Here is a 27418-nt window from a genome sequence, read left to right as displayed (position 1 = left end):
ACTTTATATTGTGAAACCTGAGGATGAAGACAACCTGAACATCAAGACAAAATAGTGTTTGGTAATGAACTACTGGACTGTGGTCCTTTAAAAATTCATTTTTAAAGTTATATTATACTACTTAATTCTGTATTGCTGAAGGCTAGGAATAAAAGTTTTCTGTTAAAAATTTTAAATATTTAATGTATTCACAAAAGACATACTTTTGTGTAGAGTCAATTTCTATTTTTGTAACTTGCTCATTCTTAAAATTAGAATATATTGAATTTGTAATTGCTTTAGAAATGTTTCTGAGTTTATATTGACATTACTATATAATCAAATTTGGAATACAGCTTCAGCTCTAGCCAAAGCAAGTAGAAATTTACTTTTGCAGTACACAAAATTATGTGGTTACTTATTTTCAAAAAAGACCCCCAAATCCCCCAAAATGTCTTTTTCCTTTTTCCAAAAGTTATGCACATGAATACATGGATGGACAATGGATGGTATTATGACACATTAGCTACACAACACTAGATAAAGTCTGTAGTGTTTCAGACCATCTAAATATATTTTAGCAATTTCAACATGTTTTAATGTACAAACCTTCATTGAGTTACTTTGTGTGTCTCCTTTTGCTGAAGGGCTGAGAGATGGATCTTAACCAGATAAAAATTTCTGGACTGAAGGGGGAACTTCCACTTCCTCTTCATTCAGAATAAAAAGTTAAGAATTGCTATGCATGTGTCTGTGAATAGAGGGAATGGTGGTAGTCTGGAAAGTATCTCATGGTTAGATTGATGATGCCACTGGTGGAAAGCAGTTATTACTAAATGATGCTTAAAATGTGTGTACTTTTTGAGGAAGAATAGCAAAAGCAGTTTCTTGTGCAAATGCCCATCTCTAGGGGACCATTGTTTATGGGTGTCCTTTTCTCCCTGTGATTTGTGAACTCTAAGCCTGTTTTATTAAAAACCAACCAACCAAAGCAAACAAGCAAACAAACCAAACAACAAAACCCCCACAAAAATCCCCCACAAAAACTGCAAACCCCACCCCCCCCCCCCAAATTAAATGGACTAGAATATGGAAATGTCAGAGCTGCTAGATGAAAACTAATTGCATTTTAAACACTTGCTGAATCAAAACCATTTAAATTTGTTGAATTCATGGTTCACAAACTAGGCACTGAAAACAAGGTACTGCTGAGACATGGTCTGCATTTTCATGATAGCATAGCAACTGCAGAAAACTCATTTCTGTTAGCATCTTCAGGCCAGAAAAGCAATTACAGACCTCAGCCAGAATGATGGTTTTTTCATTGAGAATATGTTAATACTGAATCATCTTAACAGGGAATAATTGTCTCATTTGCAGATTGTATAGGCTTTGCTAATTCTTTATGCTCAGTCATGAATGAATACTTTTAAAACTTTTCTGCAAAACATTCTGAAATACCATATAATATAATATTCTTGCCACTTTAAAAAAACTATTGAAGTTTTTTATCCTACATAGTAAATACCCAGCTTGTTAAGAGTTGTAGCACAAAGGAAAGGGCACATTGGCCATTTAGGGGAATAACATAAAACATCAGTGTTGAATGCTGCATACATTTCTGAAGACTTTCTGTGCTTGTATTTTGAAATTACTGAACTTAATGATTGATAAAGTTATTCTGATGCTGGTGTAAATTCCAAGTGCTTATTTTTCTGAATTCTAGAACATTTAAATATTAATTTAATTATATTAGGAACTCTTGTTATTTTTATGCATGTGGATTCAAAAAGAAAATAATTAATTTATTTGATTAATTCTCATTTTAAGGAAGTTTTACGTATGTTCATAGAATCATACAACAGTTTGGATTGGAAGAGATGTTCAAGATCATCCAGTTCCACCCCAGTGCCATGGGTGGGGAAACCTTCCACTAGACCAGTTTAACTACAGCCCCATCCAACCTGGCATTCAACACATAAAGGGATGGGGCAGATACAATTTCTCTGGGCAACTTGTGCCAGTGTATATTTGCTGTAAACCTACATTCTTTCAGTTTGAAGCTGTTACCCCTTGTCCTTTAAAAGATAGGATGTGCCCTTGTAAAAAGTCTGAAGACATAAATTTATTTTTTAGGGAACTATGAATTACAATAGAGGCTACTAATGTAGACCTCTGTGGAATGATGAATACTTTAGTGTAGTAGGGAAAATAAATTCAATTTGTGTTGTATAGAAGTAATTTAATGTAAGTGTGTGCTAAGTTGCAAATCTCAATTTTATTCTAAATTTTGGTATTCATAAATTCATGTTTCAGTATTTTAATATTTTTAGCTCTAAAATATGTATTTTCAAATATTGATACAGGAACTAGATGATGAAAAATGTTTTAAATATCTTTATTTTTATCTTACATAGAAAAGGAACCAAAGCAACAGGAGGAAAGATAATCTTCTAGCATCTATTAATTCTAACTGCTACATTTTTTAGAATTGTTTGCAAATATGTTTTAAATTCTTTGTCTGTACTGTTGAAACCACTATTGATTCTCATGCAAAGCTAGATAAGAAAAATACTGCCTATAACTGCTGATTTATCTGAAATGTAATAGTTTCCTATTTCAGTAAGGAGTGGTAAGGAGGCAGTGAAGGGTCACCTAAAAAGAAGCCTGTAGCTTGCACACACCTGTGAAATCACACAAGTGAAAAACATGCTTTTGATTTCCCTCTTTAAAGGGAAAGTGTGTCACTTAGTTCCTTTGGTGAACCCTGCTTTCCTGCTCCCAGCCTTTATTTCAAGTGCCCAGAGCTGTGGCAGTGTCATAGCACTGCAGTTGCATAAGGGGAGTGTAAATAGCAGTGCTGCTTTTAGAACATAATTGTTCAAGTGATCTCAGAGCTCGGCACAGGCGGCTGTTGTGTATCTGCTTTGATAATAATAATTGACACCAGTAGGACTTTGTAGCTGGAGGGGACAGTGACATATCATATCCCTCCTGTTTTATCAGCTTCTGCCCCCTTAAAAACTTGTCAGGCAGTGTCTTTTGGCAAACAGTTACATACATGCCTGTAACAAAAATAAGTGCTTCTACATGCTGCTCTGTCAGGGGTTTTTTCTTAGTTAGTGGACAAGTTTTGGAAAATAAAATTATTTTTAATTCTGTATATAGCTTTGACACAGTCAAGCACTAAAATTAATCTCTTTTGGCTTGTTTATATCAGCTTTAGTGTCACATAATAAGAGGTGAAAAAGGGCTTGGCACTTTGTGTGTTCGGCAGTTTATTACGCAACAATTTGTAAAAGTGCTTTTCTAGAATGTTCTTGTTCTTGGGATATGTCTTTTGAGGATCAAGCTCTTACGGCTGAACTTTCACCTGAAAAATGTCTCCTGGGTCTTTGGTTGTACACAAAGATTTCTGTATTATATGAAATTTTAAATGTTAAAATTCTGCATTCTGAGGAATAGTGTTGATAATTTACGGTGCTAAAAAATAGTACTGATTTTTGCAAAATTGTAGTAAAGGTTTTTTACTGTCAGCATTAAAATACTTTGCTGAGTAAAACTGAGTAACAGTGTGCTTATGGTTTGTTTTATATTGCTAAAGAAACAAAAGGAGACAGCAGTTGCAAAAGCCTTGGAGACAGTGTGCAGTCTTTGTCACTTTGATAAAGTCTTGAATGTAAATCTGTATAGAAATCTTTACATTTTTTTCGATCTGTTATAGATATACATCAAAAGAATCTCTGTGTATGTACATTATATAATTTAGAAGTATATTGCATTAATTTTCACCAGATGTTGCAGGATTCCTTAACATTACAGTGCACATATAACTTCAAAATAATTTTTTTTCTTGCTCTTTGTATTGTGACAGGATGATGAAGTAGTACTTCAGTGTGTTGCCAGCATTCACAAAGAACAAAGGAAGTTTTGCTTGGCAGCTGAGGGACTTGGGAATCGCCTGTGCTTTTTGGAGCCAACATCAGAAGCTAAAGTAAGAAGCTGATACTCTCAAGTGGTGTAACTGATCAGTGAATGCTAACCTACTTACTCACAAGCACATTTTATTATGGTTTCTTAAATATGATGCTAGAGGGACCTCATGTATGCTTTTCTTCCTGTCTGCATCTTAGAATTGTTTGTTGAAAATTTCCTAGAGATTCCAAATAAATTTTGAAGCACACCTGAGAACAGTGAAAAGCTGCTATTTTTTAACTAAGAAACTTCCTGGAACTGAAATACTACCTTTTCAAGATTAGATCTCTAGTTAAATGTTATTAACATTTAACTTCAATGAATTCCCATATATCTGTTATTGCTGTAGGTTCAAATATGTTGATACACTGGATTGATAATTTTAGAAGCATTGTCACCTGTCAGTTACTGGTTAAGGGTTACTCCTGACTTCATTATCAATCAGGAAGTTGAATGTACAGGGACAAGAATGATTAAGTAAAAGAGAATTTTAGAAGATTAAAAATGGAAAATTGAAAAAAGAAGCCAGAGAGATGTGAAGGAAAAAAAAAACAACCAAATACCCCCAGGGTAATTATCAGAGCTTGAGAGGGGAAAGGAGAGAAGAGATGAAACTGTGAACCTCCACTAAAGCATAATGTTAGGAATAAATCAAACAGAGGAAGACCTCTTCCTTCTCTTGGGCTCTCTCTGTATCTTTTTCCTTAATTGTTTTTATTTCTTTACTTTTCATCACCTTAAAATGCCGCATTATCAGACTTCCATTCTCTCTTGTCACTCTGATTTTAAAAAGAATTGCAGAACCACATTAAAGCTCATCTGCAACCATGATCTTTATCATGAATCACAGAACACGGAATTGCTAGGTTGGGAAGAGTCTCTGAAGGTCATCTAGTGCAAAATCTACTTAGAATAGCTTCAGACAGAACAGATTGCCTAGGACACTCGGATCAGAGTTTGAGTATCTCCAAGGGTGGAGACTTTACAACCTCTCTGGGCAACCTATTTAACTGTTTACCATGCTCACAGTAAGAGTAGGAGGGTTTTGTCATATTTAAAAAGTATTTCCTGTATTTCACTTCATATCAATTTACTCTTGTCCTTCCACTGGGTTTTGCTGTGTAGTCTCTGGATCTGTCTTTGTGCATTCTGCCATATATTTATGTACATTGTTGGTTCCCCTTGAGACTTTTTTCTCTTGAACACAACTTTCTTTGGACATAACAGTGCCAAGAAATTGGAAAAAAATAAAAGTCTTTTGCGAAGTTTCATGTTTCATAAACAGCAGACATATTGATTCAAAAATTAGGATTTCCTTAAAGAGTTCATATTATTATGTCATAAGATTCTGAATCTCAGCCCTGTAGTTACTGCTGTAAATATCTTCTATCAACTTCATATACCTTCTCTTCTGTTCTGTCAGCAGCATTACAGAACAAATACATATCCATGGTGTCATTCTAAAAGACAAGAAAACAATAATAATACATAGGGGAAAAGTTTTTGCATTTGAACCTGAAAAAGCTTTACTGTGAGGAATACAGCTCAAGGAAAGTAAAATTGATGTGTTGTCAATTCATGAAGAATGGATTTATATTGTTTTCATACAGGAGAGTAGCATCTACCTCAAAAACAAATGAAGAGACATTAAGTATAGATTCAAAAATTAAAATAAATGCATGTTCCAACATACTTTTCATCCTGTTTCACCTGTTCTGCTGATTTGTTCTTGCACTGTTTAATTTATTTTTACAGTATGTCCCTCCAGACCTTTGTGTCTGTAATTTCGTCCTTGAGCAGTCCCTGTCTGTCAGAGCCCTCCAGGAAATGCTGGCCAGCACAGGGGACAATGCTAGTGAAGGGGTAAGTGAATTCACCTCAAAGAACATTAAATCTGAATACTGATTTTACTCATTTCTTTCTTTGTCCAGGATTTTCTAGAAGAGGTTCCTGATGCCATAGTATTCTTGGGACATTATTGCTCCACTTCTGTAATCACGTTAATTTCTCTTTGGCAGTGAGGAGCTGCTGCAACTCTTTTGAATAATTGTGATCCACAAATCCAGAAACCTCATCAATTTGATTGCTTTGACCCTAATTCTCCAATTTCAGCTGTATAAAATTGAATGGAACTTTCATTCTGTTACAAACAGAGCATGATAAAACTATGGCTTTACTTATTTTACAGCCTAATGGCTTATTCTGTGCTTCAGATGTTTAACTGGCACCTATTATTGCACAGATGTGAAAAATGGAGCTCTGTCACCTTTGATCTTGCACTGTCAACCTTTGCATACGTGGTTTTCAGACTTCATTAATGCTGATCTTTTGTTTTCCACTGCATAAAAAAGTGGTATTCTTTATTTTTTGCAATTACATTACATTCTATAAAATAAGACTTGATAAAAAAAACCCCACATACACTTAGGAAATCAAAAGATCAATTTAAACATTTCTAGAATTTCTAAGAAATTACATAATTTTTTAATGTTTTCAAAATATTCACCCCAAACTGCACCTGAAAGATTTAATCTGAGGTTAATAATGATATATTAATATTTTATTTGGGATTGGAAGTAGAAGACATATAATCTCTTTGGTAAAAATGATCCACTCTTGCTTAAGGAGCAGTAGGCAATAAAAAAGAATGCAATCTGTTGTGCTGTATTTATTTTGAAACTATTTGTCCTTCATTTATTTTGAATTTAGGTACAATCCATTAGGAAAACTGTAATAGGAACACAGCAGTTCATACTAAAAGCAAGGCTAAAATAAAAAAATATTTGTTTTTCATACTAAATTTAGTTTGAAACAGAGTTCTGCTGCTAGTTTCAAATTTTTCTAGAGAAAGACTGGAGAATATTCCATTTGGAGGTTTTGTTGTTTTGGTTTGGTTGTGTTGTTTTCTTCTTTTGTTTTTTATTTTTATTATAGGTCAAACTTACAAGTAGTAAGTTTGATTTAAAAACTTTTACCAATAAAGTAGCACAAGTGATTCATTACTCATTCTCAGTATTCATGTACTTGTTGCAAACTGAATACATGTAATTCCCTTTTGACAGCCTGTTTGTAATTACAATTGACTTTGCTGTGAAGTTTTTCCCTTTTCTTTAGAAAAAAAAGAAAGGTTTTAGTGTATAAAAGAGGTATTATAGTCACTGCTACATGTTTTTCCAGTTTACTTCACTAAACAGTGACAAGTTACTGCAGGATTAAAACGATCTTTTATAAATGGCATGTTTTAAAGAAGCTTGGTGGTAGTTTAACTTATTCACAGCATGTCAAACCATTTGCCTACACGTGTATAACCATTATTTGAGCTCTTGGAATATCCTTTAATTAACTTTGTCCCTTTCAAATGAATCCAAGGATGAGAACTGACCTTAAATGCCATCCAAAAGGAACTAAAAAGAAATTTGCTCTAAAAGAAGCAAATGGAAAATCCAGTTTTACCTCTCCCTGTCTTGTCATAGTTTTACATATTCAAAATTAAAATAACGGTACTTGGTTGAAACTGTGGATGCAGTTGCTTTAATGAATCTGAATTATGTTAAATATTAATATTAGCAAGTAGATATTCTCAGTATATGCTTAAACTGTTCTGGGCAGTAAGTATGTTATTTTCTCTTTTAGATTTCAGTTTCTGTATATATAGATATATATATGTATTTATGTTGTTTTTTTTTTAATGCCTGCATGAAGTTTATAAGAAAGGTAAGTGGTGTCTTATTTAGCTTAAAATATGTTTTTGCAAATGCTGTGTTTTATTAAATCATAATAAAAATTAGATAACAATTAAAGCCTTTGTCAAAGAACACTTTTTTCTTTGGCAGATATTTGGCTATTGCTAAATAGACTTTGTTATTATTATTTTTTCCCCAGTGTGTACATTTTATAATTTGCTGTAATATTTATACTCCTTCCTTGAGCTGCCACAGCTCTTCATGTTGTTGTGTAGTTCTGATCATGGTGCACTCAGAGCAGTGGAGTTCTGACCTTCTCCATCCTGTCCTGCAGGCAGCCCAAGGGGGTGGCCACCGCACCCTGCTGTACGGCCATGCCATTCTGCTTCGACATTCCTTCAGTGAAATGGTGAGTGAGGGAGCATCTGCACAGAATGAGTAGCACGAATAAGAAATGTCTTTTCACCAAATCGAAAGCCCATAAAAATTTGGAACAATGCTCTTTCCAAGCTAGCTTCTGCACTAGATGAGAAAGAAGGTAATAACTTGAAGTGTCTCAATGCAATAGAATTGTTTAAATTCAGATTCTGGATCTAACTCAGAATGGTAGTTGAAAAGCTCCTAAAATCTGTTATTTCTGTGTCTTTAAGGAATCTATTTTAATGATCCTTCCATTAGCAAGTACTTCTACAGCAAATGAATTTATTCTGATATATGTTATTTTCTTCCCCATTATATAAGATAAGGTGTTCCATTTGACATCCCATAGTTTCCATGGATTACGTCCACAAAGATGCTGTCTTCAGGCTGCCTTATATAAATTTCATCATACTATACTTTACAACTGAACATTTTCAGATGTTTTGAATCTTTGACCTACTAGGGCCCATGAAAATACACCTATTACAAGACTGGAGAAATGAGAAGTCAGGAAAACACTTTCCCTCCTTTTTCCTGTACTAGAAAATGCTACATTAATCTTCAAATGCTACATTAATCTTCTATGTTTCTTATGTTTATGAACCTTGAAAATTGTAGTTGCCTTGATATACCAGAGCTGCAAGTATAATTACTACCTTTTGGTATGTTTTTTAATGTTTTCATGAATCAAACTTATTATGATAGGGTTATAATTAGATGTTTGCCTGTTCCTATCTGATGAGCTGTATGAAACTTCAGAAGGTAAAAGCTAAATTACACAGCTGAAGTGGAAATGTGCTGCAGTGGAAAAGGATTTTGATGTTTAAAGTTCAGGAAGAGCTTCTGTATGAATAACAACATCATCTTTAACTCATTAAAAAAATCAAGTATGATAGTAAGACAAAGTAACGTGGATGTATTCATTTGGTATGTGTGTTAATGGATACTGTTGGGTTTCTGTTTTCAATAACATCACTGTTTTTCAGTATTTGACATGTTTAACATCATCAAGATCCCAGACAGATAAACTTGCATTTGATGTGGGATTGCGAGAAAATGCAGCAGGTATGGCAAGTTATTTCTGAAGAAGAATGAGTTACCCATTTCTGGTTTTAGAAGAGGCATTGGGTTTAATGTGACTGTAAGCTTATGAATGGGATCCTTAGGTGTTCATCAGAAAAAAGATGACTAAAAGAAATGACTATTAGTACTAATCACTTTCAGTACATTAAATGACTTTGTGTAAGAATGTGCGAGAGTCTTGCAATTAAACTGACTGAACACAACTGCTATAAAATGCATGATAATGGCCAAGGTAAAAGATTTCTGTTGAATAAAACAAATTTTATGCTTTTGTTTATTTTTTTTTGACACTTAGAGTATGGAAAAGCCATATACTGGTGCATTCACAATATACACTGTAACTAGGTAACAAAAGAAATTGGCAACTTGTAGTGCAGGAAACCAGAAAATATGTAGTGAATACATTGCTAAAAGAGGTGGATAGAAATACATTTCTAATATAGACAAACCAATAATGGGACAAGGTGGAGGAGATACAACACAAACATGACTTTATGGTAAAGATTCTAAATCTAATTAGTGTATTTCTGGGAGCACTGCCATTACCATTACTGCTGATGGAAATATAGTTAAAAAAAATTATGCTTCCATGAAAACACATATAAATTATGAGTTGCCATATATGAGCTATACTAAACAAATTTAAAGGTAACTTAGCCACAAAGAGCTACAAATGCTGCTGTGTACATTATGGTCATGATTACTGAAAGTGATGAGTGCTCCTCAGAAAGTAATGGGTGTCTCTGTAATAATCAGGCCCAGACATATATCTTGAAGGGAAATACTGTTTGTGTTAATATAAGTCTGTGCTTTCTATTAGTTTTTTATTATTTTGAAAATAAATTAAAATGAAATAGACTAATTGAAGATGTAGAGGCATTGGCAGTGTAGGTGTTAAAACCTTTGTAATTCATAATCGTTGAATCTGTTCAGGTGACTTTCTACAAAAGTTTCTGTTTTGAATGAGTGAAGTTTGTCTTTCAGTTGTTTATAGCCATCCAAAAGATTGCTTTAGACAGATATTAACTGTCTGCTACTTGGCTGTCTTTGATAGTTGCCTTAGATGGAGAACATTTTCTTTAGGAATGGTGACAAAAGGAATGTATGTGATAAAAGGATTATGTATGTTTAATCGCTACTAAAATAGTTTCAGTGAAATTTGTTTTGAGAATTTTATAGCTTTTTTTTTTTTAATTATTGTACACATATCTGCTTCTATCTATGAGGTTTTATAACAAGTGTATGTAGTTGCTTAATTGATATTTGCTTAACTGTACATACACAAGAAAACCCTTGTACACATAGGTAAGATTCAAAATACACATAGGTAAGATTCAAAATACACATAGGTAAGATTCAAAAATCTTAGTTGTGTTTCTGTTTCAACTGTTTCTGTGGAAAGCTTATGCGCTTAGTGCCATAATAGCAATTCCCCTTGCTCTACTCCCTCACCTATGAAACTGTGCTAATGAATCAGTTTCTGCTCCAGGAAGTATTCTTCATGTAGCAGAGGGAAAAGCCATTGGCTATAAAAAAATTCTTCCCTTTGAAGATTTTGCATTTTACATCTGTATGGATGTAACTTCTATTTATTGTCTTCACTATAATTAGTTTCATAGCCTTCCAATTTTTTTAAAATGAAGTTTTACATGAAATATCTTAATCAATCAAACAAATTTCTGTACTTTGAGTCTACCAAATTGCCTTTTTCCCCCCCACTTTGCATTGTCTGGTGAGTAAGTTTTATTCAACTTATTTTCTTCAAGGTCTTATCTTTCACACTCTGAGGAGTGTAAAATTGTGAAATGAGCTAGGTAATCTTCTCATAATGTCTTTGTGTGTGGTTCTGTGTGTGTGCATGTGTGTGTCTGTGCAGGGTAACCTGGAATCTTACATTTCTATGGTTGTCACCCTTAGGCTTGGCTACTTTGTAATTATATGGTCTGTAGGGCTAGTGGAACTGCTTCCAGGTTTGTTATACTATGTGATACAGTAGGCTGTGAATTAATGACCATTAAACAAAAGAAGAGACAAAAGGTGATAAATAAAACCAAGGTAGGTGTCAGCAATTTCCTGGCAAGGACAGCCTCCAAGAGAGAGCAGTTCTGAGCGGTGTTTTGTAAACAGTCCCTTTAAAAGTACTTGAAAAGAGAAATATCATATATGGCAAATATTATTTGACAAAAAGTTTCATGGAAAAAAAAAAGCATAGAAAATGATTGAAAAGAGAAATTATGTGATTTTATAAGGTGAATGTCTCATGAGACAATCTTTATAATGATATTTTAGAGTTGTATAAAGATATCCTTAGATTTCTTGGGAGCTGTCTGTTTTGTAGAACCTTGATCAGTGCCTCTGTCCTTTAGGTGAGGCATGCTGGTGGACAATACACCCTGCTTCTAAGCAAAGGTCAGAAGGAGAAAAAGTTCGAATAGGTGATGACCTTATCCTGGTCAGCGTGTCCTCTGAAAGATACCTGGTGAGTTTGTTTTTTAGATAGTGGTCAAATGGTGAGAAAATACAAAGTTCTGTGGGATATCAGGGGATTGGTTGGGATTTTTTTCTAATCTAGGGAGTAATGTCTGGTTGTAATGCATTTTTATTTTTCCTCACTGAAAGGGTGCTCTGTGTGTGTGAGTGAGTCCCTCCTCCAGAGCAAGACTGCTTCCATGCCTTTTCCCCAAATTTTAGTAAATACTAATTTTAGAAGAAATTTGTATATTTACTTTATGATACATTCTCTTCTGTTGATAAATTAACATGCTAAATATTTTAAGTGCATAATTTTGTTTCCTGTTACCATTGTCTTGTTTCAGCATCTCTCCGTGTCAAATGGAAATATTCAGGTGGATGCCTCCTTTATGCAGACACTATGGAATGTACATCCTATATGCTCAGGAAGCAATATTACAGAAGGTTTGCCATTTTATTTATTTAGACATGTATATAAATTAGACTAATTTGTATGCTTTTTATAAAGAGGAAAATTAAAACAAAAAATTCCCCCCAGAATGTCAACCAAAAAGTTTAAAGAAAATAAAGAAAAGGAGCTTAGGATAGAAGAATTCTTGAAGAGAAAACAGGGAAATACAGGTACATCAGCTGGATTTACTGAAGAAAAGATAAATGAGTGTTACAAGTTTAGAATAACAAACCTTTATCACTGGGCAAAGCAGGACAGACTTTGATCTCATTATCTTTGCACTGATAAGATCCCTCCAGAGTTTTCTCCTTCTCCTTCTCCTTCTCCTTCTCCTTCTCCTTCTCCTTCTCCTTCTCCTTCTCCTTCTCCTTCTCCTTCTCCTTCTCCTTCTCCTTCTCCTTCTCCTTCTCCTTCTCCTTCTCCTTCTCCTTCTCCTTCTCCTTCTCCTCTCCTTCTCCTTCTCCTTCTCCTTCTCCTTCTCCTTCTCCTTCTCCTTCTCCTCTCCTTCTCCTTCTCCTTCTCCTTCTCCTTCTCCTTCTCCTTCTCCTTCTCCTTCTCCTTCTCCTTCTCCTTCTCCTTCTCCTTCTCCTCCTTCAAGTGTGATATGCAGCAGCTTCTTAATCATCTTAGTGGTCTTTTGCTATACTTGGAGCTCTTATACTGAGTGGTCCAAAATTATTTGCCTAATCCAAAATACTGTAATTAAAAAAAAATATTCAGTGGAGTAGTAAGAGAAGATTTTTCTGTGTGTCAATCAATTTTTTCTCAACCACTTAGGCTTTGGTTTTATATACATTCTCAGAATGGTTTATGTGAGAGATGTGTCAGAAGACATAGCAGTCTAGCTCAAGTGGAATGAAGAGAGAGAGAGTGGGATTTCCTGAGTCTAAAATTGGATTAGGAATTAGACAATGCTGTTTCTGTGATATTTGTAAAACCATCAAGAAAACATAAGTAACAGAACAGTACATTTTCCCCCATTATTTCTTTGCTTTGACTTTTATATTAATTGGCAAGATGGTAATTGTCAGCTACAGTTTTCCTCATTTACAAATTTTTGTTGAATCAGCTGGACAGCTTCCTTCCACCCTTCCTCCTAATGTGTGCTCTTTCAAAAGGCAGTAACTTCACTTACAAGGTCAGATTGGTTTGGACCAGGATCTGATGAGTCATTCTCCTACACCTTCTTTGTCTTTTCATTTTTAATGTGAGGCAGAGCTCCTGGTTTTGACCTGTACTCTTTGTGTTAAATGGGGTGGAAAGTTAGCTTCCATTAAACTTAGTCTTCAGATCTGTAAAGTGTTTTTCTGTCTTCTGTTTCCTGCTGCTGCTGTGCACCTTTGATTTTGACAAAAATGATAAATTTCAGAAAAAAACTATGAAAGCATGAAACTGCTTTGCATTGAGATAATTTAAACTGTATTAAGGGGGAGGAAACTATGGTATTATCTATTTGATTTGGCTTTTACCTAAAGCATTCAATTTTCAAAGCCGTAATTGGTTTTGTTTTTTTACAGAAGTTTTTAACTTCCTTCTCTCTCTCAGAATCCTAATTTGAGTATTAAAAGTTATAAGTTTGCTTATGTTTTGTTTTCATTTTCAGAAGCAATATTTTTTTAAAAAAGGTACTAAAAATAGTATGTTAACACATTATTTTTTTTTTCTTGTTTAGATTTAGTTATAAGTGAAAATTTGGAAAATAGATCTTATCTGGGTCTTGAATTTTTTAAAACTTCATGGGGGTGTTCATTCATTCATAGTCAATGTTTTAGCTTTTAAATGAGCTTCTTTTTCAGGATATCTTCTTGGTGGGCATGTAGTACGTTTTTTCCATGGCCATGATGAGTGCTTGACAATTCCATCTACAGACCAGAATGATTCACAGCACAAGTAAGTGATGGTGCATTTTTTTAAATTTCCTTCTTTCAGAAAGGAAACAGGGTGTCAGTTGAATTTTAGGTTAGGCAGATTTAACACTCTTTGCAGGAATCTTTAATTAGGCAGGGACATTGCACAAGAAATTGAGACCTACTAAGCTGAAAGTCAGTCATGAGTTCCTTCCTTGTTAAAATTTAAGTAGTTGATTTTCACTGAGATTTCATCCTGTTATGTTGCTTGTCTCTAGTTCATACTGCTACAAGTAGAGGCAAGAAAGTGTTAGCAGGAAGATAGCAATGTGAAAAAAAATCCATGAAAAATCTCTGTAAGTTTGGCCTCTACAATGACTTTCATATTTTATATATTTTGCACCTTTTTTTGCTAATTTTAAGGTTTCTCAAATTTAATTAAAATATTTTAAAAATTACATCATATTAGCTAGACTAAACTACTTTTGTATTAAACTTATATCTACAGATGTCAACTATTATGTTGATTTATTATTTGAATTTTTCTGTATTTTTAAATTTTTTTGTTAATCAGAAGCAAAGTGAACTAATAATTCTGCTATGCAAACGTGCTAGCATTAAAATCATCTTAAACAAACAAGACCTTTCTACCTTTTGTGGTGAGTTATGCTTTAGGTAATATGATACCACAAGTAACATTCAATCATGTCAGGTAAACTTGCCAGCTCTAAATTTGCCATGTTTACATTCCTGAGGAGTAAAAATGTCTCCAACTCCTAAAGAGAACCCAAACTGAAAATGAGAAAAATCCCCTTTGTGAATTTTTTGTTGCTTATTTCTTCATATGTGTAAAGAAATAGAAAAAAAAGTTTTGACTGTGTATGAAAATGTACACACCTAATATAAAAACAGTGGCAGATATGTTATGTTGCATTTAGACTTATTTTATAAAGGACCCATTTTAGAAAGGTTAAAATAGATGCTGAGCTTTCAGTGTGTTCAGAAATGCTGCACTTTGCTACTTCTCTAACTTGTCTAGAAGTGAGATATAGCTAATATTTAAACTAATTGTAGCCTCCTATTCCCCAGTGTGATGTGATTCTTTATGTAGGGTTGATGTGTATTGTTACTGCCTTAAGATTTTCTTCCATGTTTTTTATGCTAAGTAAATAAAAAGGCAAAATTAAAATGTATGTTTGTCTGAATGAAATCTATATATTTATAATCCTAAAATTGGAAAAAACATAAATGTTATATTGAACATTTTCAAATGTGTGATAGTGATAGATGACTTGAAGTTGTCTTATCTTTTGGTTTTATGAGCTGTGTAACAGACATAAGGCCAAATTTTTACTGTATCATAGTTGTAGGAGTTATGTTTACATTGTCAAAACAAAATGAAAATACAAAAAAACCCCAAATAGTAATAAGAATGGCAGAGAGAGATGTAGAAAATGGTTGTGTTTGTTTCCATCTCTTTATTTAATCAGTTTTATGCATTTCATTAGAAATGTTAAATAAGTTAAATAAGTTAAGTTAGACAAGAGTGAAGATTTCTCTTTTCATAAAACAAAAATCTTATTTTTGAACACTTCTGTAAATAATAACAATTCACATAGAGACTATTCTCTGACAAGAATGCTAAGGTCTTTTTTTACAGGCCAAATGGAAATACTTGGGGTGGACATACTGAGCATCTAAAAGGCTGGCTTGGCAAGAATAAAAAAGATGGATGCATGGAATCAATCAGATGAAAAAAAATGCTGTTGTGAAAAAGCAGCAATTCTTTTTTACATGCATCTTTGTTACCCAAAGAGCAGGTCACTAATTCTAGTCCAGAGATGCACATAGAGAAAGGTGGGAAAATAAGTGAATTTTTTAAAAGTATAGAAATAAAAGGAATAAGAGGTGAAGAGAAACTATATCATGTGAACTGAACTGTCTCTATGATACTGAACTGCACCTATGATAGTCCTTTAGAGGTAGAATGGTTGTGTTGGGCCAAGGAGACGTGAAGGAGGTCAGAGAGAATGGAAATGAATACTCAGTTTTGAGCTTAGCTAGGATTTAGAGTCTGCCAAAAGTAAAATCAGTAAGGTCAGCGGGACCAGAGACATAGAATGCAAATGGAGAGCTCCAGATATTTATTGTGCATTCAGTATATTCAGAGAATCATGTAACAGCCCAGGTTGGAAATGACCTTGAAAGATCAAATTCATAGAGACTAGAAATGAAGGTGAGTTGAAAGCTAGGGATTTTTTTTTTTTTTGGTTTATTTTTATTCTAGAGTGCCAATAATTTTTCATGCAAGATAAGATGTGTAGGGAATTTTACCGCCTTTAATATGAGGAATATTTATTCTTGCTCTTCTGGTGAAGTAACATTTTTAAATATTTGATATCACATGTGTGCCCTTAAATGTGACTCCTAAATAAAGTAGATGTGTAAATACAAGTCCATCATCTTATAAATCTGTTGGGTGCAAATGGTCAGCCATGCTCCAGTATGCTTCATGATTCATCCAGGATTTTATTGGTTTTACTCAGGAAAGAGATCCCAAAGTGTTCTCAGTTGAAGAAAATGTGTAGAAATACTTGTTCAGATATGAAAAACAAAACTTTTGTTTCAAAAGTTGATTTTCAGGTCCATAGTCACATAAGAACACTACTAAACAGCTTTTAAAATTTTTGCCTACTAGCTGTCAAAAATAGGAAAAGAATTTGACAATATGAAAAGCCAGTTAAAAATCTGCATTTCAAACTGCTACTTTAATTCAGCTATATAACAGCTAGATTGTGACATCTTTATGCATGCATTTGCTGTATTCAGTCAAGTTTTCCAGAGCAGGAAGGCAGATTTTAAATTGCTGCACTTTTTTTCAGACACTTAAGTACAATAGAAGGTCCATGCTAGGGTGGATTAGTCCTTTTCAGAGAAATAACATGTAAGAAAGGTTTTCATCTTTTGGTGGGCATTCAGACCTTTCCTATTACCCTATTATCCATTATATTTCCTATACTCATTATAAATGAGAAAGTATATACAAATTCTGGTGACATGAATGTTTATTAAAACATTAAAAACTTACTGTGAGCGGGGCTAATCCACCATAGTTTTTCTTTGTTCATATTTTATTATTGAGTAGAATATTATTTGCTGCAGTAGGACACATTGCCAATCCTCAGCCAATAGTACAAGAAAACTAAATTATAGTAAAGGCTTAATTCTTTCCCTTCCTGTTTTTTTTTTTTTCTCCGAATGCATTATCAATTTTATGAGGACTATAATACAGAATTTTTGTTATCACCACAGTTTCTGGCCCTTTAATAAGAATCATAGAAATAATTTTTGGAATGAAATCTCTGATGTCACGTTCTTGTTGTTTTCATCTGAAAATGTATATCTTTATTTTAAAATATGGTATATATTTAAAACCATTGGTAATGTAGATTAATATCTTGGGAACCGTAGGAATTACATATTTTTATGGCTAATTAAATTACAGGAAAGGTTTCCCAGCCACTTTCAAGGCTAGCCATTTTATCAGTTCCTGAGAGAGACTACCTTAATGGAAATAATCTAATTTACCTGAGACATTTGGTTTATTTATCATAGTTTCACTGAGGAGTTGGAATCTTCTGTGCATTCAATGACATTTATTTACTGGGAGAAGAGTAGTGAGTCATGTACAGTTTCCAGAGGAGTTATAAATACTATATAAGCACAAATACTATAGAAGCACAAATAAACTTAAGAAGATGGCCTTCTGAATCTTTTCTGTAGGAAAGTATTTTATGAAACTGGAGGAGCTGGCATTCGAGCAAGATCGTTGTGGAGAGTAGAACCCCTTCGAATAAGGTACCGATATTTTAAAACCATTTTTGGTTAGTAACTTCTGTTGTATTAATAGAAATTGATTGTTACAGACCCTTAATACAGAATATATATTTGCCACGCTTTATGCTATGTGTTAGTAGGCTCTTTGTCAATAATAAAAAGCAATGCACTGTGATAGAGTAGATATTTTCTGTCTCCCATATCAAAAGCAGCACTGCCTATGAGATATGTGTACTTAAAGCATTGCTTCTTTCCAAAAACAGAATGCATTATTAGTTTAACTTGGAGTTTTATAAGCATGAGTGGATAAAAGAGCAATAATACCCACCCTTTCTGTATTTCTTGGTTTTGGGGGTTTTTTAAAGATTATTTCCTTCCTATGTGACTATCTGTCTGTCATTTTCCTGCAAGTGAAATTTCAATATCGCTTGTAAGAATATGTATGGCCTTTGATGGCCATCTGAACTGTATGTTTGTTTTACCCTTGGTGTGTTTGTAAGTGAAATACCCTTGTAACTAACACAGATGTGGGATAATTCTGTGGCATGTCAAGTCCCCACTTAGGTTTGATTTGTTTGTTTAGTCAGACAACTAAAATACAGTAGTTAATTTACACACATAGGATTTTTTTATGGACACCATATGTAACCCCCTGATGAGATGGAGAGAGGGTATAGAAACAAGAAGATGGAAGCCATACTCCTTTCCAGGGTTTCCTTTGCAAATGAATCAACAGTTTTGCTTCTGATTTAATACAAGGATTGTAATCAGAACCAAAAAAGAAATATATATATTGCATACTCTATTTTCTGAACATCCTTTAAAACCTAAAGAAAAAATTCTAGGTCTACTTACTTCAACTATTTTTTGATGTCTCTTATGTTTAGCTGGAGTGGAAGTAACATCAGATGGGGGCAGCCTTTTCGTCTTCGACACATTACAACAGGAAAATACTTGGCTCTGAATGAGGATGAAGGAGTAGTAATATTAGACAGAGAAAAGTCAGACACAGCATCAACAGCCTTCTGTTTTAGAGCAACAAAGGTAAACAAAAACAATGCAAGTTTTTTCGGAATGTGGAGCACTCAAACACTAAATCTGAATTGTTTCAACAACTGAATAAATTACTTGTAATTTCTAAATTGAACTAATGCTAGGGATTGTGCATTTAAATTCAAGTGGAAACAACCTGTGTCAAGAATAACAAAGATTTCATGAAGGAAAAATAAGGATGGTTGATAAACTTTAGAAAAAACTAAAGGGTAACCAGTTTTTAAAAAGTACATTAAAACCAAATACAGTGCAAGATATGGGGGTTTAATATGAATACTTTAATAATTATAGACTTATTTTAGTTGGACAGAATCTCATTAGAATGTTACAAGTTCCAGATCTATCTATCATAATTGAATTCAATTGAATTAAGTTCAGTTGCTATTCTTTATGCAGTGTGCTGATAAGAACTGAACTCAATCAAATTTTTCCTAAATATAAGGCAAATATTGCAGTGATTTCTAAACCATATGTTTTCAAATTATGCTCTTTAGTGAGCTACTAATTGCATGATATTAGCTTTTTCATTGTTTCCAGCTGGGAAAAAACATTACAAGGGAGAGACAATGAAGAATTATGGAGGTAGGCAAAATTAATAACTTTTTTTTCCCAGGATGTGAAAAGTTTTACAATCAAAGATAAGTAAAAGATTTTATGTTCTTTCACGAGTTTACTTATAAATAGTTGCCATAGCTGTTACAATGGGATGTTTTATTAACTAAAAAAGCAGTAAATTTTTCACATAATTTTGAATGCCATGTGATCATTAAGAAAAAAGAAATCCCAAAGAGAAAAAGAATCTTTAAAATTAGTTATATGCTAGATAAAATCTAACAGTAAAAGTCTTGACAAATGCTAGACTTTTGTTAGTATAATAAATCGAGTACTTCTTTTTAATATCTTAAAAATAACAATGTTTATTACTGTGACTGCATATGATATTTCATGATTTTTTATTTATCTAATCAAAATAAATGAAAAACTATCAGGAAGTTTTCTTAAATTGTTTAGATTTACTTACAACATAGTTTTAAACTTTTTATTCAGTGTAAAGACTATGCACTATAGATTGTACATATGATGTTGTGCTGGAGCATTTATTACAGATGTAATTTTTTGCCATTATTGGAAAATAATTGGTAAAAATGGTGAGTACTGCAGGAGTGCCACAGTTATTGGTTAAATATTGAGCTGAAATTCTTCTGATGTACTCACTGCTTTACTGGACACCAACGTTCCTGCTATTTTCCAATATTTTAATCTATGCGTGTAAATGCATAAATTTTCAGTATGTAAAATTAGTGGTTATGTATACACATTCATAAAATTATTTATGTTATGTTGAGTAAACATGCCTTATTTTCTTATTCTTTTTGTTGAGGTGTGCCTCAAAGGCACACTAGTGAAATTAAGTGCAGTGCCCAAAATGACTAGGCTGAAGTACAGTAGTAATGATTATTCATGCCTACTGTGTTTATACATAATATGGTTGTTAATGTACATTTTCATATTAAATCCAAGCTCAGTGTCCCATCATCCTGTCCCATTTGTGCTGTCCTATACAGAAAATAATTTTTTACCTCATAATAGGGTATGAATTTGATGCCAAGAATAAGAATTGTTATTTATCATCTGGTCACATAAGAGCTGCACTGTCCCATGGGTGGAGACATTAGTGTTTCCAAAGGTGAGGGGAACAAGCAGTGGTAACTTTTTCTGAAGAAAGAAAGGTGATGTTTGGGAAGGGAATAAACCCCAAAGATTGCCTTGGACTGTAAGAAGAAAAGGGCTCTTGAAACAAAGTTCTGCTTGCACCCAGATTGAGGGGCGAAAGGACCATAGATGTAATAGATAGACTATAGATATGCAGGTGTTTTTATCTTAATTTCTGCAAATATGTACTTGTTAACATTTTACTGGTTCATTATCTCAATGAAGAAACCTTTTCCTTCATATGTACCTTAACATGGCATGAATGCAGGGAAATGTCAAGGAATCTGTCTAATGTCTTCATTCCAGCTGTGTACAGATTCTTAAAGATAGGGTGCTGGATGCTTGTCTGTCGACAGCTCTCTGTCCCTTAGAGGAGTAGAATGATTCTGAGACTAGTAGAATAATTCTGATTGAGAAGGACCCTGGGCAGCCATCTAGTGCAGCCTTTTGCTCCAGGTAGGGTCAACACCAGTTCAGACCAGGTTGTTTACAATAAACATTGCTGCTGATTATCCAAAAGGAAATGAAACATTTCTTCACTGTGGTATTCTTTCCAGTTTGGAGGCCAGAAAAAGGGTTCTGTACAAAAAGATATTATCTTTTCCAGAAAGCTGAGCTATGTGGATATACAAATCCTCAAGGCTACCCAGGAGCCTGTAACACATGACTTAAATAAAATCTTATTTTCCAGCAGTTGTTGGAGAGACTCTCTTGTTGAAAAAGCACCTTCTTCTTCAATACTGTTATATTCCACTTCAGCAATCTTGTGTGTTCCTTGCTTGTCAAAACCTGTGATTGCTTTCATAATATATTTTCTTTCACTGTTTTTTCCTTTTGATGGATAACACTGGAAATGGAAACACCAATTTAAATTATAAAATTCAGATTAGAGTTTTCTTTAACATGTTTTTACTAAATAAGAACAGAAGGGAAGTTTTAAAAAGTTAAGGTGTATGCTAAAGAACATTATGGTGCTAATTTCAATGAAAATAACATCTGTAATACACGCCTGTTTTGCTTCCTAATTGCTGCAAACTAATCTTACAAGCATCAGAAATTGATGGAGCACTTCCCCCTCCAAATTATATCTTTTATTGTTTTTAATATAGAGCTTACATTTGACCAATTTTAAAATGTCAAACTTTGTATTTTAAGGCAACAGATCTGTAATGCCTTGTAACAACAGAGACAGCAGTTTCTCTAGACCAGATGGAATCCTGTTTTGAAATGGGATGTTCTTATTCCAGCACAGTACTTGGCTCAGTACACACTGCTGAGGAGAATCTTGGGTCTGCTTACAGATTTCCTTGAGACTAAACACAGCGGAAACAAAAGCATATTTAAAAGAAAAATTGTTTATTTTAATTTGTGCAGCCCAGAAATAATATTTGAGATTTCCTATTTTATTTTTGTGGTGGTATGTACAATTGACAATGAAGAAGTTATTGGATAGTCTTGGTAAGTAACATTCTGACACATTAAAAAGTCACAGATGACTCATGCAGAGGGATTTGATATCATTTTAATATTACTGCCAACATGTAGCTGTCTTAGGACTCAGCATGGCATTAGGATGTTGTAATAGTATGGTAGTAATCATAAAGTTTAATTTGGTTTTGTAATCATAGCTATGGCAAAGGCCTTTACCTAAATTTGTCTCTAAAAGTTCAGATACTTGTTTTTAAGTTAATATTTCATAATTATATTTTCCCAGTAAACACTGCATTTGAAATGCACTATAAAACCTTTTTTCTACTTTTTTTTTAATGGGAAGAGAAAATAGATGGTGAAATGAAAGTAACTCTTTTTTCTTGCCTATTGGAATATACAAATGTATGGAGCAAAGTATACATAGTACAATAATACCAGTGGCAAGCTCTTATATCTGTAGAGCTTTTATCTTTTTGTTGAATTGGAGTATCTATGGCTGTACTTTTAACACAGTAACAGTGTGCAATATCAAAAGATAAAATTTTAATTTGCTCATGAAAGTTAGATTTAGTAAGAGTTCAGCAGACAGGTTGTTTTGCCATTCTTAGGACTGTCTCAACAAGCCTTTAAGCTGGCAAAAATGTTTCCCCTACTGTGTTTTTATTATTGTAAAATCTTTGTAAAGAAAGTTGAGTTTATTTGTTCTGTTCACATTGCCATTCCTCATATTCCTTTTATCAGGTAGGAATCTATGAGTCTTTCTCACTTCTTAATTCTTGCCCTTTCTCTAATGTATTAAATATCATTTGAAAATATCATCTTTGACAGCTATGCCCTCAAAGTCCTTTCTTCATTCATTCCATATTTTTTGTTTGGTTGGTCTGGGGTATTTTTGTGGTTGTTGTTGGTATTTTTTATCCTTTGCAAACTTCCAGGCCTATGATATGATTTTTTTTCTTTGATTTTATTCATGGCCTGAGGGAGTTAAACAGAGACTAAGCTGTGAAGAGAGGATTTTAAAATCCAATATTTTAGTGTTAAGAGATGTACAAATATCTAGATAAGAGAAGGTTTTTCCCCCTTCTCCTCCAGTAATCTTTATCTGACCAGGCTTTTCAGCTGTTGTAAAATACACTGTGTCTTTGCACACTATGATCAAATTACTTGGCTGAAATCCTAGAGAAGCTGGACAGAGTGCAAAGAGCAAAACATGGTGAAGAGGAATTTGTGCTGTATTTTTCAAAGTGAAAACAGCCTTCAGGCTCCTGAAATAATTCTAAAAATGTATTTCTGAAATGAAAAAAATTGGGGTTTTTTTCACTATGTTTAGTGTTGCCAAAAGGGATCAGTATCTCTCATTTTTTTAAAAAAGTAACTTAATTAGGATTACTTCTTACCACAACATGATTTTGTTATCTGAAATGTTCATTGATGCTTGGTTGTTGATGCAGACACAATATGTGAAGAAAAGGTTTTAATCTTCAGGATAGAATGTAAAGACAAACAATAAATTGCTGACAATGAATTTGTTCTATTCTATTTTATTGTATGTTTCACTTAATGTCCTCACTGCAAATGGGTATTGAAATAATTCATCTTTTTCTGCAGTGACAGTGAAGTCCACACAGATATGATGTGACATGTTTTCCCCATAGTCTTGACATTGAAATGGTGGCTCCAAGGAATGTCATGTAATTTCATTCACCTTCATCTTGGCATTATAATGTTTCCTGTTTCAACTGAAATTATTGTTGAAATGTGAAAGTTAAATTACATATAAATGAAAGCAGATTAGCATAGATATAATACAATTCCTGTTTACTCCCTAAAAGTTGAACATTATATAAACTGAAATGAAATAAAAAAACCTTGTCACACATATAAAAGCAGCACAATCACATGTATCCTAACTTGCTATTAAAAAGTTTTCAGCATAATTCTGTTCTTATTACTGAATTCATTTCTTAAAATACAGCTACTTTATTTTAAAGTGCTGAAGCCTTAAAATCCCTCAGTTGTAAATGAAGAATAATGGGATTAAGAAATAAATTTGGCTTTAAAAATGGGTGTTCCAGCCAAATATTGAGCAATGTCTATAAAGAAGGTTTGAAAGAATTCAAATCTTCTTAAAAAAGGGGAAAAAAATTTATTTATTTATTTATTTATTTAACCAAATGTTAAAAAATTGAGACATGCAAAAGTAAAGTAAATATAAAAGCCAACTTGTCCTTTTAAAATAATAAATATTTTCTTTTTGATGATTTTCAATACAGAGGCATTATTCTAAGCAAAGTATGTACCTGTATATACATATTATTAGCAAACATTAATTCAGCATAAACATATTTTAAGTACTTTGCAAAACAGGTTTGGTTTTTTTTTTTCATGTCTAAACTAAAATTCAAAAATTTTGGCTACATAGAATTCTACAGACTGTTAAACTGAAACTTTAGTAACTCCATTATTGCATATTTAAGATAATAAATATTTTGTCTTGCTTCAGATTTGAAATGATTTAATCACTGTCTGAAAGATTAATTGGATAAAAGCTGAAGTGATGTGAATTGCAATTTAGCTGCATCTTAACAGCATAAGTGCCATAAATATTGTTCAGTATTATAATATGTATCAGTGGAGAATTCAATGCTTTATCCTATTCCAATACAGAGATTAAATACCAACTTTATTTTTTCTCCTTAGGAGCTGAAAGAAAAGCAGGAATCTAGTCTCAAACGTGACATTGATGGAATGGGAGTCCCAGAAATAAAGTATGGAGATTCAATCTGTTTTGTCCAACATGTGGCCACTGCCTTATGGTTGACTTACAAAGCACAGGATGCTAAATCAGCACGTTTGGGTCCCTTGAAAAGAAAGGTATTGTTTGGGGGTTTTTAATTACTTGTGAAATCAATTTGTGGCTTTAATTTTATTTTTTTTTAATATTGAAACTGTGAATATTTCACTCTGGAAGTGAAAACAGCACTAGATATACTGTAACTATGTAACTGAAGAAAAACTTTGTCATTAAGAAATTTATTTAACTACTTTTTTTTCTCAGAAGAAATTATTAGTTTGTGCTCCATTTTTTTTTTTTTTTTTTACAGCCATAAAAGATAGAAATTCGTGGTTTGGATAATTATTTAAAATCTAAATTTAACTGTTGCAGCTGGTGTAAACTAATAAGTCATCTAACATTCACTGGTGTTTCAGATTTTTTAGATTAGGTGTATTATGTGAAATGGCAATTAAATTTTTCACTTAAGAAATGGCCTTAGAAAATCAAGTTTCTCAAGGGATATTGAAGGATAATTTTCTCCCAAAATGTTAGATGTAATTGTGATGTGACATCAAGAAGGTCTTCTCTCAGTCTTTTGATTTTAGGGTGCAATTATATTCTTAATAAGTGGCATATGACCTGTTATATCTTCAAATTTTATGTTCATATGTCATCCAGTGTTATGGGGTTTAGTACTAGCTTCACATGGCTTCATCATTACCAAAGGATTCCTTTATTCTCTATTTGTAGATTTTCACAACTTGAACCCAGCATTAGAACACGAAAAAGAAAAAAAAAAAAAAAAAGTTCATTACTGAAAAGAAGCTGGAATTAATCTTTAGTTACTTGCACACATATCCATTCATAGGAGAGTACCCATACACAAGCCCTGCAGCCCAGAACAACGAGGTGCTGCTCACACTCACATCACATTTATTCATAGGCAGCACACTTGGTCATCATCAATGGGCAGTGAGTGCCCACCCCTTCACCTCTCAGCAATCTGGCTGATCAGAGAAATTCTTTAAATGCCAGTCATTCAGAATTTGCTTGATAAAAAATTAAGCCACACAATGATGGTCTCCCTCTTTCCCATGCCACAGCTGGCTGTGTGATTCTGTTTCCTCAGAGGGTCCAATTTTACTTCTTGAAAAGGCAACGTGTGGATTCTTCCTCTGTATTCAATGAAGAATTTTACAATAGCTTCCTGTGGCATTCAGTATTTTGTTTCTCCAGTTTTCTGCTCAGCAACAACAGACTAAAAGAACCTCCATAATTGCCTGTCACTTTTATTCTCCTTTGAAACTGTTTCCTTCATGTTCAAAGACTTCAAATCTTTTGTTGCCCTCTCACCTGGGGAATTCTATCTTGTTAAGTACCTTCAAAGAGAAGAAAATCCAACCCTTCTAGCTTCAAGCAGTTGACATTCCTGTGGGGGCAAGAAACAGTTTTTCATACCCTGCAATGTATGATACTAGGCTATAATCTTGTAAGCAATTTGAGATATACATCACTTAAAATTTCATATAAAATTAATTTTTCTACATTAGAACTGAAGCCATTGCTCAGGATTCATCCCCTGCCATCGTGTCAGGTGATTTTCACTTTCACTGACAGTATTCTTTCTGAGGCTGGCCTGCACTTTTTATAGCCTGACTCATTAGCCCTAGGAAGATTGAGAGGTACCCTGTTTTTGCAAGAGGCAAAGGATGCTTTTCTGACATAGCCTAGCTATTGTCACTATCAGCTTCCATAAAGCCATAGAGAGAAGAAAACAACTAAAAGTTCTGTTATAAAATACAAAAAATTCCTGTAAAGTAAAAATTTCTGTTGTTTGGCTTGGTGTAATTTCATGTATCTATAAAAATATATGTAAGAAATTCTGGTATCATTTGTGAGGCTTTTTTTGCATGATTTCTGCCAGATTTTTTTTTTTTTTGTCTCTGTCTCTGAGATTGTGGTAACCGAGTATTCAAGATTTTGCCAGGTAATTTTGATTACATCAGTATTGTAGTCAACATCCCTCCACCATCCAGTGAGTGATGGATGTCTCTCTTTTCAGTTTGCTTTTATGCTAGCAATGAACTGCTGCAGAGCTCCAAAATGCTAGAGCTCAGGGAACAGAAAAACAAATGCTGCATGATTTGGATCCATGCTCTGGAGCCCATTGCTCACAGTGCTGGTCAGTGCCTTGCTGCACTTCTACGAGCAAGGCAGTGCCAAATGCCCCTTTCTATATGCAGAGAAGTGTTTTATCTGAAGAACTGATGTAGCCATTTCTGGATGCTTCTCCCTGTGATGTACTTACTGGAATCCAAAAGAGCACTTTCCTGTCATTGTGATGTTTCTGGATGATTTAGTTGATGTTTGGGTTGTTTGTTGGTTCTCTGGTTAGTTTTTGGGGTTTTTTTGGTTATTTTGGTTTTGTTTGTCAGAGAAATAGGAAAGATTAGGTCCTTCTAAAAGACTTTTCCCTCATCCACACTGCATTCTTAGGGAGAAGAGTGCATATCTGCTCTACAATAATGAAGATGCAATTATTTTGCAAGGCATGACAGCTATAATATCCTGCCTGTCAAATGTTTTCAATCCTGTCGCTCCAAAATCTGGAGATGCATACAGTGGCCTGAGGACACATTCTTTAATTGTCAAATGTTTTTCTTGCTAATTTTGTGATTGGAAGAGTAGAACTTCACTT

General features: G+C 33.6%; 1 protein-coding gene across 1 annotated transcript in view; it reads left to right on the top strand.

Moving 5' to 3' along the window:
- RYR3 (ryanodine receptor 3) overlaps positions 1 to 27418 on the top strand; it is a 192448-nt gene that overhangs the window by 43546 nt on the left and 121484 nt on the right. Inside the window, 10 exon segments of the mRNA XM_050974944.1 lie at positions 3854 to 3973; positions 5710 to 5817; positions 7972 to 8046; positions 9044 to 9122; positions 11507 to 11619; positions 11957 to 12056; positions 13860 to 13953; positions 17694 to 17768; positions 18635 to 18791; positions 24645 to 24818. Coding sequence (XP_050830901.1) covers positions 3854 to 3973; positions 5710 to 5817; positions 7972 to 8046; positions 9044 to 9122; positions 11507 to 11619; positions 11957 to 12056; positions 13860 to 13953; positions 17694 to 17768; positions 18635 to 18791; positions 24645 to 24818 — 1095 coding nt within the window.

Source organism: Serinus canaria, chromosome 5, assembly GCF_022539315.1.
Source record: "Serinus canaria isolate serCan28SL12 chromosome 5, serCan2020, whole genome shotgun sequence".
Taxonomy (NCBI): Eukaryota; Metazoa; Chordata; class Aves; order Passeriformes; family Fringillidae; genus Serinus; species Serinus canaria.
The sequence above is the reverse complement of the archived record's forward strand: the minus strand, read 5'-3'. Positions and strand labels throughout refer to the sequence as shown.